This window comes from Paramormyrops kingsleyae, chromosome 9 (genome assembly GCF_048594095.1).
Source record: "Paramormyrops kingsleyae isolate MSU_618 chromosome 9, PKINGS_0.4, whole genome shotgun sequence".
Lineage (NCBI taxonomy): Eukaryota > Metazoa > Chordata > Actinopteri > Osteoglossiformes > Mormyridae > Paramormyrops > Paramormyrops kingsleyae.
Genome location: NC_132805.1, coordinates 32,294,513 through 32,307,756, shown reverse-complemented (window position 1 = coordinate 32,307,756; position 13,244 = coordinate 32,294,513). Strand labels below are relative to the sequence as shown.

The following is a 13,244-nucleotide window of genomic DNA, read 5'->3' as shown; positions in this document are numbered from 1 at the left end:
CAACCTCCTTAACACCTTTCATTTCCAATCTGCAGAATTAATATCTGAAAATTACAAGATGTGGGATGTGCATGTTGAATTATTCAGTTTTGGTCGTTGATACCATGGTGCTGTGAAACACCTCATATGGTTAGATTGTTAGTTAATATCAAAGAGAATTTCTTAAGGTTACTTTTATATGATGTAATACAGTGGTTGCACTGTGCATGCAGAAGTGTTAACTGCCACAGTAGCAAATTTTTTACTTATTTGTTTTATTGTTTATCTACCAGTGAAATCAGACTTTAAACACATTTAAAGGTACTGCTTAGCGATTTTCCAGGCCATCTCAGTAATAATGCCAAATATTGTATAATTATGCATATTTAGCTGTGGGTATGTACAAGGTACATACGTGGTTGTGTATGTGCACCACACATACATACACCACAGTAGAACATTCCGGCATGCTTGGCTGTTTGGTGCTTCATTGTTTATTTTGCTTATATTTATTGATTAATCCTGATTTCCTGAGATGCATCAGCAACGAGATGAACAGTGATTGCATGGCCACAGAATGTGGGTGGGAAACTGAGGCATCATGGGGCCCCTCCTTTCCTGGCGTCTTCATTGGGCACTGTGACCATGCTCTGTGATCCTGACCCGAGTGCCTTTCAGAGCTGCTTACTGAGGTCCTTTAACCTGAAGGCTATTGGCTCGAGCCTCCATGGGGTCCCCTGGAGTGTTTATAGCCAAGTACCTAAGCTAAGCTGTTCTGATAAAACTATCCAGCTCTATGAATGCACATAGCCTGAGTAGAACATGCTTTGGATTAAAAGGGTTGGCCAAGCAGTTAAATGCTTTGCAGGACATTAAAGAAAGAGAAGCATGAATGTATAATTTGATGTGAAACATCTGGCCATGTTTGCATGTATGCAATAAAAATTGCATTCACATGGCTGAGGGGAAAGTTGGTATAATAACAAAATAATAAAAAATAAAGTTGATAAACTTTCCTGCAGCCCCCAAACACTAGCTATAGGCATGAATATGAACACGAACTTCAATAGCAAAGCTTAAAAGCTCATGAAAATGCCTGAAAAGGCTGTTTATGCATGTGTACATTGTATTGAAATGTTTATATATTTTCTGCTTATTAAAATTGTCAGTCTAGTTTGGCCCCCTCCCCAGCTTTCTGTTTGCTAGTGAGCAGTTACCCCGAGTCACAGCTCAGCCTTTAAGATGCTCATTTAAACACCTGGTGGTGACAGATCCAGGCCAGGGGGCATCCTCCCCGCTCTCCATGGAGACGGGATCATGAAACCTGGGCCTTTTCTAGGACAGCCCCTGTGCCGAATGCCTGCAGGCTAGCCGGGGCCATGCAATCGCCGTTTCAACAAGCTCGTTAACGTTGAAGATGCGTTACCAGTCGGGTGGTGAGCGCTACCCCGAGCGGCGCAGGTGCCCAGCGGCTGTGCTCGGTAAAGATTGTACGGGACGTGTCACCGTCACACGCGTAAACCACACATGGTACAATCCTTACGCTGGATCTACGCATGTCAACCTTTCATTTTTCCCGCCATCATGAGAAGCGATGTTAGATCCCCATGGCTTGGCTTCCACCCCTGCCATGGCTGATCCTCTTCCTGTGGCTTGCTTGTATTTTGGGATTAAGTTCAATGCCATCGTCCCGCTCAGCGCAAAATGAGGAAGCGGAAATTTTGAGCTCTGGTGTACTCACGACCCCCTCCTCCTGCCCCAGCCCCCCCCCACTCACGGTCCCGGAAGGAGATCTTCATCCATCCTCCTTGCAACCTTTGTGTGAGTCGCCTGAATGTTTACCGGTCTGTGTCCCATAGGGCGCACCCCCGTAGCGGATCGGTCCAAACCAGCCCCACCAGTACCCCCGCGTCCAGTCGGAGAGGACGGCAGCTGCCCCAACTCCCTTCCAAGGGGACACTGGAAAGAAGTAAGTAATCCGATCTTTTTTTCCCAAGGATTCTGGCCATCAGCCACAGATCAAGCTGAGTCCCCCTTCCATCTAAAGACCCGATCAGTGGAAGATGTTCTGCATTTCAATTTAAATATGGAGGAGGCAAAAATGAGGAATACCCTTTGTAAAATACCCAGCTTCACCAAACCTGGTTGGTTTGTACATACATACCTATATGTAAATTTGGTCCAGTGATAAATTAATAATAAATGATGTTAGCTGAATGAAACGGTATTTAGTGTTTCTGCTGTTGTTGTTTCTGGATGTAGTGGAAGAAAGCTCTACTTGCTCTTGGTCTGTTTAAGCTACCAGTCTGGAAGGTGCATCTGTGCATTTCTGACGCTGGCCTTCTAGGTGCTTCTGTGCCCCGTAATGACCTCGCCTCCTGGTCCCCACGTTCCTCTGTCGCAGAACATGTCTGTGTTCTCCATCAGAATTTTATGGAACTCTTTATTTAACAATTCTACTTGGTTCCTCCTCCCATTCCCCTCACCCCCCCAAGAAGATGGAATCGAAGGAGAAGAGCCTTATGAAGGTCTGTACTCTCCAGTGTGGTCTTAGTGTTGCTAAATAAGCCCAGAATGGGCTTCTAAGCGGGCAAGCCTGTTCTCAGTAGGCCCCTGCGATCTTCAGGTGCCGGTTCTGTCCGGATCTCTCCTCGTCCGATTTCTGAACATGTCGGTTGTGTGATCCCGAGTGATGTCTCTGTCCCTCTGCTGCCCTGGTTTGGGGATGGACTCTTTTCTGTCCTTCTGCTGTGTGTTGGGGTCTGTCACTCCCACAGCCGTGAGACGTCCTGACTGTCTTGGGGGCCTCAGCGTTCTAGGTGTGCCTGTCTCTTGCTCGGTTTGTATTAATCACCCTCGTCTGTGAGGTGATTCAGCATTTACCACGCAAAAGAAATGCGAAGCTAATGGTCTCCCAGACAACGGTGAATCACACTGTGCATTTCTTGCATATACCTTTGAAAAAAAAATCAAAGGTTAATCGTGTATATTGTATATAGAAAATGGACAAATTCTACCTCCTCAGATGTTAAAAAGGTCTCTGTTAGGGCTTCAACAATGGATGATCTGCAGTATTATATTTATTTTATTAGTTTGTTTTAAATGTGGATGCCTGTTTTTTTATTTTTGTCATTTCTTTTTGTTGGCGCCCCCCCCCCCCCCCCCCCGGGGAATATTATTGATATATTCAGCTCAGAATGACATGGCTGTGTCCAACAGCAAGGGAAGGCCTCTCAGATAAAGTTAGGGCGGTGATGCCTCACCCGCCGAATGCCTCGTGGCTTGCCAGAGCTCTCCCAGATGTCCTGTCTGCCAAATCTGGGAGTCCTGTGCAGTGACTTTATAACCACAGGGCTCTACAGCTTTTAGGGGCCTCACTCAGGACACTGTGTGTGGGATGGGCCTTGGGGCCTGGCCCGAAAAGCTGGAATAGCTCCGTATTTATAGAGGAATCTGTGGAATCACAATTACAGTGGTACCTCAGTTCTCGAACTCATTAGAACTCGAATTTCTTAAAAGTCGAACCAACCGGTTTGAAAAAAAATTACCTAGAGCTTGATCTGAATCAAACCGTGAATGCCGACCTAAGATAACTTGTATGCGGGGAAATGAGTCATGCGGCACGTCTCTCAGTGGAAACAAAGGGTAATGCTTCAGTCTCAGCCTCGCATTCCCTGTGATTGCATCGTGCATGTTTACACTAGCTGAATACATAAATTTAGACAGTAAAAATACATTTAGACAATGATAATAACAATAACAATAGTAATTATTATATAATAAAATACAATTAAAATAAAGATTTCTTATTATTTTAATATTAATAAACCATTAATACATTTAATTATAATAATATTGTCGTGCCGAGTGGGGACGGAACGGAGACAAAGGCGCAGACGTCAGGGTATCGGGGAATACGGGGTTTAATTACAGGTAAGGCAGGCAAAACGCAGACGGACAATACAATGACTGGACTGGGGAAACAAACTGAAACGCGGACGAAATACAGAGAGCTAATAAAAACAACCAAAAACAGACAATCACACGGGGATTCCACACAGGGTTAACGGGCGGGCGTGGCACACGGATGGTGCGGACGATCGGGGCAGGACACATTGTTTTTTTTAACTTTACACATTGTTTGGATACATTTATTTTCTTACTTTACAAATTACTGTCTTGATAAATGTGCTTAGATGTGTTTAGTATAGTATATGCCTTTCTTGTTTTATCCGGTTCATTTTGTGTTTAAATGCTAAAAAAACATATTTAGGTGTATTTTTTTGGCGCCGGGAACCAATTAATTGGTTTTCCATTATTTCTTATGGGGAAAATTCCATCAGAACTCGAACTTTTTAGGATTCGATTTGGAGTTCTGAACGGATTAAGTTCGAGTTTCGAGGTACCACTGTTTGTGATATTCTGTGTCCCCAGTGACCCCAGCGTGAGTCCAGACCTGAGTCATGTGCCAGCTGTAAGGGCTTTATGGAGCTGGTGATGAAGGGTGGGGCTGCGTGGGGTGGGGGTGTGTGGAGTTGGGGGGGGGGGGGGGGGTCAGGGTATGTAAGGTGGGAGGGGGCAAGGGGTGCTAAAGACAAACAAATGAAACTTGAGGACCCTCACGGACCTGGGAAGAATGCACCGCCTAGCGCATCACGCCTGAAAAGGAAAATCAAATCAGCACAGCTCCATAACCTCGCTATATCTTCTGCAGGGGAAGATAAGCAATAAATCATCACACACACCCCCCTGTGGTGTAATTAATAGCCTTTGGCATAGACGGGAAATGGTTCTGTGCGAGTGCACACACACAAGAGTGTTACTGTTTCATTTATCTCACCAATGTCCATTGCCCCTCCTCTGCCCGTGTCTGCTATAATATTTATATATATATGTGTGTGTGTGTGTGTGTGTGTGTGTGTGTTTGTGTGTGTGTGTTTGCCTGGAGCCGCCCCCACCCTTTCTGTCTCATACCATGCCTTCTCAGAGCCAACAGGGGAGGAGTCCGAGCCCCAGGGTGACCCAGGTGTGTCTCCCTTGTATGGGCGGAGCTTGGTGCCCCCCCTCTCCTTCCCTACTCCTTTCCTCCTGGAAGTCTTATGCTCCCTCACATGCTGTGATCTAAAACCTCGTAACATTATTCCAGTAAAAAAAAAAAAAAAAAAGGTTATTATAATTTTTTTTTTATCGTAAAAATAAATAATATTATAATGACTAAAACTCAAAAGGAAGAAATGCATAGAGCATTCTTTTACAAAGACATTTAGTAGCTGCTTGGACACATCGCGTATCAGATGCAGGGCTGCACTGGCCATCTGGCATACCAGGCTTTTTCCCGGTGTACAGAGGAGTATCTGGGCTGAGAAAAATGTAGCGTGGATCTCATGGATCTACCCCAAAGTCCAGGGTCGATTTTTAATCCCAGTCCAGCCCTGAAGTTCAGTTACCATGCTGTCTGATCCGTGCTGCGCAGTCAGTTTGCAGGGGAGAAAGTTCATTTTCTATTTGCTAACCGCCGGTTGTTCTTGTGCCTAGTTCTTCTGAGTTGTCTGCAGTCGAGTCGGCTGCAGTCTGACTCCTCCATGTCTCTATGAGTTAGTTTTGCATGCCCTTTCTCTTACGAAAGGGAACATTCTTTCTGGGATTGTTAAAGACACAACCTTTGTTTCGCACTGCCTATTGTAGAATGACATTTTAAGCCAGATCCTGTGTGCATTTTAATGCGCGTGCACGCGGGCGTGTGTGTGTTTGCATAGACATAAGGAGTGACACTTCCGTGGTCCTAATTTTTTTTTTAACTCATCATTTAACTGTGCTGTGTTTCCAAACCACACTAAGAATTCGAGGAGAGGTCCCAGGGCACGCCCGTTAACGGGAGGAAAGGCAAGTCTGCCCGATGCTGCGTGGTGTGCCCGCTCTACACCAACGTCCGACTTGCGTGCTCCGCTGTACCTCCTCTCCTCTCGATCTCCACAAAGGATTGCTTTCGTGTGCAAACTGTTTGCTGTGAGGAGTTACTGGTGTGGCGGTTCTGGCTGACGTACTTTTACCTCCGTTTTCACCCGTCCTCTTGATTGTCGCTCTTAAAGCACAGTGCATTCATTTGCTTAGTTATACAAAATAAAATTACACAAAATCGTAGCCAGAATAAATATGACCAAAATATGTATAAATATATACAATATATACAAATATATTTGTCCTGGGGCATTCGCAGCTCAGGTCCCGAATGAATTCCAACGAGCCCCGATTGATTTGTTTAGCTCTGATGTTCTAACAACCGTGTTCTGAGTTTGAGAATTCCATACATCACAGCAGTCCTACTACAAGGCTGCGTTTCACAAATCTTTCGTAGTTCATTGTAACTAAAGACACAGAGAGAGAATTCTATATGATGATCCTCGGACAGACTAGGTCTCTGGGCTAAGCTCCTGGTGCTATAAATAAATAAACTTGTCCCCTCGTCCATCCTTCAATCGCTTATCCAGTATGGTTGGATATTGGGTATAAACATGTGTACCGATAAATAATATTGATGTCTGTTAATTACGATATGATTCCTTATTGTAGGATTTTTTTTTTTTTTTTTTTTTAGTTTCTTCACTGTTGAATGTACTTTAAATGTACTCCAAGCATGCTGACATCGAGCAGGTGTAGTCTAAACCTGCGGCGGTGTCTTCCTTTTCAGAGACATTATGTGCTACGGCTTAGTGCGAAAAGCCATTTCAGCTGTCCACCAGCAGATGGCGCAAAACTCATTATTATAAGACGGAGCTGTTCCCGCCAAAGGTGCTGAAAGCGCCCAAATGGCGCGTTTGCTGCTCTTAAATGACCTAAGACCTACAGATGACACACATGAGGTTAATCCGTATATTATGCAATTTAACACAGAAGTCATTTTTCAAATTTTCTCTCATTTCAGTGCTAAAGAACTGACATATGTATCCTCATTCTTAATAATGTTAAATGTAAAATTACAAATTAACGTTAAATGAATAATGCGAGACCTCTTGCGGAAACCAACAGCATGTGTTGTCCTGTAGTAGAAATAACCAGCTCCATGTCTGGTTAACCAGATTATACTGTGTGTAGGTAGGGGCAAGGTTTGGGGGGAATGCATGTCTGAGGGCAGGCACCCACTGTGACAGATTTCAATTAAATAGTCATCTGACCCTTGGGTGGGTCTACATTAACCTGTTAAACCTACCCCCACCCCCCACCCCCCTCCACACACACACACACGCACGCTCTGTGTCCACCTATCTTATGACACTGTTGTATTCTACTAAACATGCATTGGTGAATCCTTTCATCTTGTAACTAGTGCTTGAAGTGGGCCAGTACTCATCGGTACACAGTACCAGCGCCTCTTTGCTTTTCTCTTCAGAGTAATGCCACCTCTCAATTTTGGCTGGTACTGCATAACAAGGGGAGTGCCGTCACCTGGTACTGAACAACAAGGGGAGCAGCAGGACCTGTTTTTCTCCACCTCAAGCAGTGCTTGTATCTCCATCAGTCTCAGACGAATGATGCCTTATGGTGTCACTCAGTGCACAGGGTGTATGCTATTGATTTGTTGCTTAATGTGACGTGTCCATTTAATGTCAGCTGTACATTTCCGTCAGACGTCTCTGCTTTGGTTTGAAGTTCAAGCAATTGGACTTAGCAGTTGAGTGCAAAGACGGCAAGCGTGGGAGTGCGTTTCAGTGGGTGTGTGTCCCTTCGGACTGAGAATCGGCCCTATGTTTACTCTGTTGTCTCCCTCACCACCACGATGATGTGCGTCAGAGGTGACCTGGAAGGACCAGCAGAGAGGGGTCAACGGTACAGTAACCGATGACGGGACACAAGATGAGCATCTCGAACCTTCTGAGCCAGGTTGGTCCGGGTGTGTGGAAGCTTGTCCCCTGGGGGCCTCTTCCTATTGCCCTGGGCTCCCTTCTCCTGTTAGCTGAGCCCCCCTCCTCTCTCATCCCCTCTCCTTTTCTTGCCAGGGTGGCATGGTGGATTCTGGCGGGTGGCACCAGGAGCTGCCCCCTGGCACTTAAGCATTACAGAGGAAAAGAGTGATGTTTGTTTAGGGCTTGAGCATGATTTTGAGCCTTTCATCGATGATGCAAAATGGGTCAAAGTTTCAAAGGCCGTCTTACACACATTCACCACATTTTAAAGAAGAAAGAAGAGCTTTGTTAAAATTGTCCTTTTTCTAGGCATTTTCTTGACATTCTACTTGCTGGTGATTTATTTTAGGGTAATACAACCAGTCCAGCTATTTGTGAAGAGATTAAAATTGATGTGAAAAACAAAATGGAAATATGTTGGATACTCTGCCCATAATGATGTGAGGTTATATTTTAATATGAGGATGTGCAGAGATTGAATTGAGAAAATATTGAGGTTATTTCATTACGGTGGTACAACTCTGAGAAATCTTGGGCATCTCCAATAAAAGAGTAATATGGTGTATAGAAAGTGATTTGAAGTTATAAAAGTCGAATCGAGGTCATTGGTTTTTCAAAGTAAATGGATGCTAAAAGCATCTGTCAGAGTGGGAAGAGTATGGAAAGTTTTAATACGATTTACTTCATGAGTTTTGCTGTCAAAACCTGTCCTGCTGTTGAAATGTGATAAAAAAAAATCACCAATTTCACTGTTTTCATAATAATACCCAGCTATTCTTTAAAATGACTTTCACAGAACTGTTGAATCTTTAATTGTAGCTGCAGTACAGTGTGTGAATGTGCGAGGCAGGAGTGAAATTCCCTCAGTCTCTGCTGGGCCTGTCACCCCAACCCGTCCTTCGCGACCGTTCAGGATGGAGAGCGGCGCAGTGTTGGTAACAACTGAGCAGCGATGCGTCGTGCACCTTGAGTTTTTTTTGTCCTCTGCAAAGCTGGCTCTTTGCGGAAACATTCCCTGTAAGCACAAACAGGAGCTGAGGTTACCAAAAACCTAAACGGGGGGATCGTCAGACGTGTGTTACGGGGTCAGCTCAGCCAGCTTGACTAAAGCCAGACAGAGTCGATTATTCACTTATTCTGCTGATCTGCTTTGGAAAAGCAGAATGGAAGCAGGCTGCCTTTGCTGTTGTTGTTGCTGTTTTTGGACTGCCTGCGTTGCTTTGCAGTAAAATGCCTCGGGGTAATGTGTCATGCTCTTTACTGCCCCCTGCCTCCCAAACCCCTTTGCTACGCTGCCCTGCTTGGTCGGTTCGCAAACCAAGATATTGACTGTGTTTGGACTGCAGGTCTGCGCGTTCCTCCCTCTGATGTATAAAAAGTGCAGGCGTGTTTTACGTGAAAGCACAATTCCTTCCCGGACTCTGCAGAGCACGGTTTGCGATAGCAGAATGCCCGGGAATTTCCTGATCACCTCCTGCAAACACACTTTCTTTTTACTGAGCTTTTGTGCTTTGACCTTTCAAATAATGGGGAGGAAATATTCAAAGTTCACACGTGCTGAAGAATGGCAACTGAAAGAGCTGAAACATTGACCAAATCTTCCGAGTTATTATTGCATAGATGGATAGATAAGCTATATTAGTCCCCAAAGGGAAATTAAGGTGTGAACAGCAGCAACGTCAAGCGTCCAATAGTGCGACTACAAGACAAATGTTGCAATTCAGAGACGAAAAACAAGCAGCGCAGGGCCCAAAGGGGAAAAAGGTACGATGTACATATGCAAATGCATCACCCTGTAGTGGAACAGAGTGTTACAGAGCACAGAATAAATATACCTGGATTGTAAACAGGGACACTATGCAGGCATTTCTGCAGCTTTTTCCGTATTTTCGACCTATGTACCCTGTCTTGTCATATGACTGTGTCTATATATTATGGTTCTATATCATTTAAAGGGGCTTCAGGGTGGGATGTCAAGTGTTTTCTCTTGTTTTCCATGTCTAAGGCTGTTCTGTTGACTCTTCAGACTGGATTATTAAAGATTCCCCTGTTAGCCAGATGCTCTTTTATTTGATGTATCTGCAAGTTAATCTTTCGGGGTGATATTGGGGGTCAGGGTGGTAACCCAGTAAAACGTCCTGGGAGGGACGCCAGGCAAAGCCAGAGCCAGTGTGGTTCAGCTGCCTGCCTCAGCTCTCCGCCTACCGACTGGTGTCCGAGGTAATCTCTCTCGATCCCGGAGCCACGGCCGTGCCAAGAGGGGGCCCTGTCTTGCAGGACCAAAAGCCAGTTGCCACATATGATTAATGACGTTGAGTTCAAAACAGAGATGATCATTAGAGGACAAAAAAAACCTCAGCAGTTTTCCCAGCTCTCCAGATGCTGTGGATATATAACCGAGGCTGGCGTCTAATTAGAGGCCTGGGCAAAGCAGTGAGGCAGCCTCACACATACAGTGAGATTATTTCACTTAGAGACAAGTGTTTTTAAACATTTTAATTTAATTTTATTATTATTTCTTTTCTTTTCTTCCCATTTCTAGACTCTTTTTGCAGCTGTTTTTCCACCCTACTCTTGGATCTCTGAGCTGACCAAAGCATTTCCCTCCTCTCCCTCCAGAGAGCTTGGCTCCTGATCATCATCTTCGCATTAATGTGCCTCTAACGTTTCTCTCCTCTGGACACTGCCCTCGCTTTTATCACTTACAGTGCTCTGTGCTGCCTTTCTGTCCCAGTTCTCGGCTGCTCTTCTCTTCTTTGTGTGTGTATTCTGTGATCCGTGTCTTTCTTCATGTTCTGTGGTGTGTTTTGCCGTTTTGTATTCTTACTGTTGTGCTCCACCTCACCCCGCCCCCACTCCCCTGCCCCACATCTGTGTCGCTACTGCCGGAGAGTCTTTCTCCCGCCCCGTGTCACCTCTCACCCTCTGAAAACATCCGCTCACGTCCATCTCCTTTGTCTGTGTCTGTCCATTTTGTGGTGTGACCCCGGAAGATATGGACTCACCCCGACGGACGAGCTCAGGTCTGTCCCTTCTTCTTTTTCTCCTTCTCCTTCTACTTCACCGTCCTTCTCCCCCTATCTTCCATCCCCATTTCTGCCTCTGCTGTTGGTATGTGATGTTGTTTGAATCTCCTTGACTTGCTGAATGCGACAGTGCTCACCCACGTGGTCTGACCACGCAGTTCCAGGACGGATCTCACATCTGGAGTCTTTTTAAGACTCTCCCTGTCAGCACTGTACTGGAGGCCTGGTGAAGTTTCGAGTTGTTGAAATTGTGCTCTGAACATCATAGCCACACTAAGGGAGCAATGAGCAATTAAACAGTGGTATTCATTGGCCCAAGTTTTAAAAGTTGATACTTGTGCCGGCCATTCTGATTGGTCCGATGGCATTTGAGTTCCACCTTCCTCCCTGCTGAACCTGCTTTTCAGAGCACAACTACAATGCTTCGAAAGATGATGGGTGTACAGTGGACAACACAGTGCTGACAGGCAGGTCAATAAAACACTCTGGAGTGTAAAAGCCAAGCCACAACTGACCTTGGTCCTAGCGCTGTATCGTCAGACCTCATCTGAACATCCCCATAAATGTAAACCATATGGAAGATTCTAGAAAGATGAAATGTTTTCATATGTCTACCTTTAAAAGTGGTATCCTAGTGAGATCTCTCATCGAGTAGAATCCTGTGTAGTGATTGCTCACCTGTTATCCTGGATAGCGCATAGATTCATCCTTCTGTTTTGTATAGACGGTCATGCCATTTTGGCTACATATTTTTCACTGATGTCCCATAAATATATCACATCATCCATTGAAACGGTGAAGATTGTAAAAGAGATGAAGTTCCCAAAGACAAATTTCTTCTTAATGATGTAAGTCTGACAGCATTCCATACACTGACATATCAGCGTAGTCCAGAGCTGTCTTGGGTGCTTTGGTTAGGAACCAAGCAGTTCTGCTGTTGTGAGACAGAAGAAAACTAACTTTATGTCAAACCAAATGAACAAACTCGCCACTCTCAATTTTCCCTGTGAGAAATGAGAAAAGCAGAGTCTATCCACACATACTGGGCATTATCTATTGCCCATCAGCAGAGGAATAGTTCTCATAATGCAGAAAGGAAGTGAGTTGTCCCAAGCAAACTTGGGAACAAAAGTAAAGGGAGCCCATCCTCTGAGACCTGGAGGTCAAGCCGTTCGCGTCCAGTGATGTCACAGCTGGCCGGACCGCGGGCAGCGCTCACACCAGTCATCAATATGCGATTGGATGGAGAGCCAGAAGCAGTGCAGCAAGCGGGAATGTACCATATGAAAGTCACATTCTATCTATGGAACATTTGCGGTGAGATGTTGACATGAGATTTAATTGAAAGTAAGTGACCGGCAAAGACTCAACGCATGCTTGACTGAGCCTTGCTGGTGACCCTGAGCAGAGCCGTGCGTCACTCACAGGGTGGCGGAGCTGCCCGACTCCCATGGGGCAGCTGATGATGATCCTCAATTCAGGCAACGGGGTAACAGAGGGCCGGCTCAGCTTTCTGTGTGGGAGATCTTCCTTCAACAGGCCATCAGTAACAAGGGACCTATCCAGGAGAAGCAAGTCCAACGAAGCATTTGCTGTGAGATGGAGACTGTGGAGAGTTTTCAGATTTTTTATAAGAGGCAGGTCTGAGCCAAACAAATAGTGATAATAACGTAAAGTGGAACCCAAGACCCATTTCCTACCACCAAGCTATCATGTAGATTGAATTTGAGTTGCATCTATAGCCAGGAGCTGCTGCCACGCTAACTGCTATCATGTTCTGCTGCCTCAAAGGTGCGGATGGGAAGGCAGGACCAAATAAAGAGAATCTGTCCATGTTTACTGCCATCTTATCCGCTGTTTAGGGAATGCCGTGTTGTTGCCTGGTATCCATCTGTCCAGCTTCCTGTTTTGTTTTGTTTAGTTCTTCCTACATTCATGTTCTCTCCTCACGTTCCTCATAAAACTGACTGGGGTAGCGTGGGAGGAGGCCTTGAATGAGAGCGAATGCAGGTGGGCGGGGCTACTCGAGATCTCCGCGATGTCACCGTAAACTCGCTCTCGGGCTGTCAGTGTGGTGCCATCACCAGCAGAATCCGACCCGTTCGTAGTTATTTGCAGATGGTAGGAAGTTGCTACCGTTGGTCAGATGCACGGTGACATCAGCATGCCTCTGGGATTACGCACTGCTGCTTTCCTCAGTTCACTTTAGAGCATGTGAAGAGAGTGTATGGCCAGAGATATCTGCATAATCAAAACATAATTCAGTTTCCTTAACCCGCTTTGAACATTGGGGGATGTATAACACTGTGTTGTGGGGGGGGGGGCGGCTTGGCTGAAG

General features: G+C 45.4%; 1 protein-coding gene across 8 annotated transcripts in view; it reads left to right on the top strand.

The window, feature by feature from the left end:
* rims2a (regulating synaptic membrane exocytosis 2a) overlaps positions 1-13,244 on the top strand; it is a 158,263-nt gene that overhangs the window by 109,810 nt on the left and 35,209 nt on the right. For 6 of the 8 annotated variants that reach the window (XM_023811005.2, XM_023811039.2, XM_023811024.2 and 3 more), the window contains one exon: positions 1,839-1,948. In XM_023811005.2, coding sequence (XP_023666773.1) covers positions 1,839-1,948 — 110 coding nt within the window. Of the gene's footprint in view, positions 1-1,838; positions 1,949-7,767; positions 7,858-10,743; positions 10,904-13,244 lie in introns of those variants that run through there. The other 2 variants (XM_072716797.1, XM_072716798.1) reach the window with 2 other exon arrangements.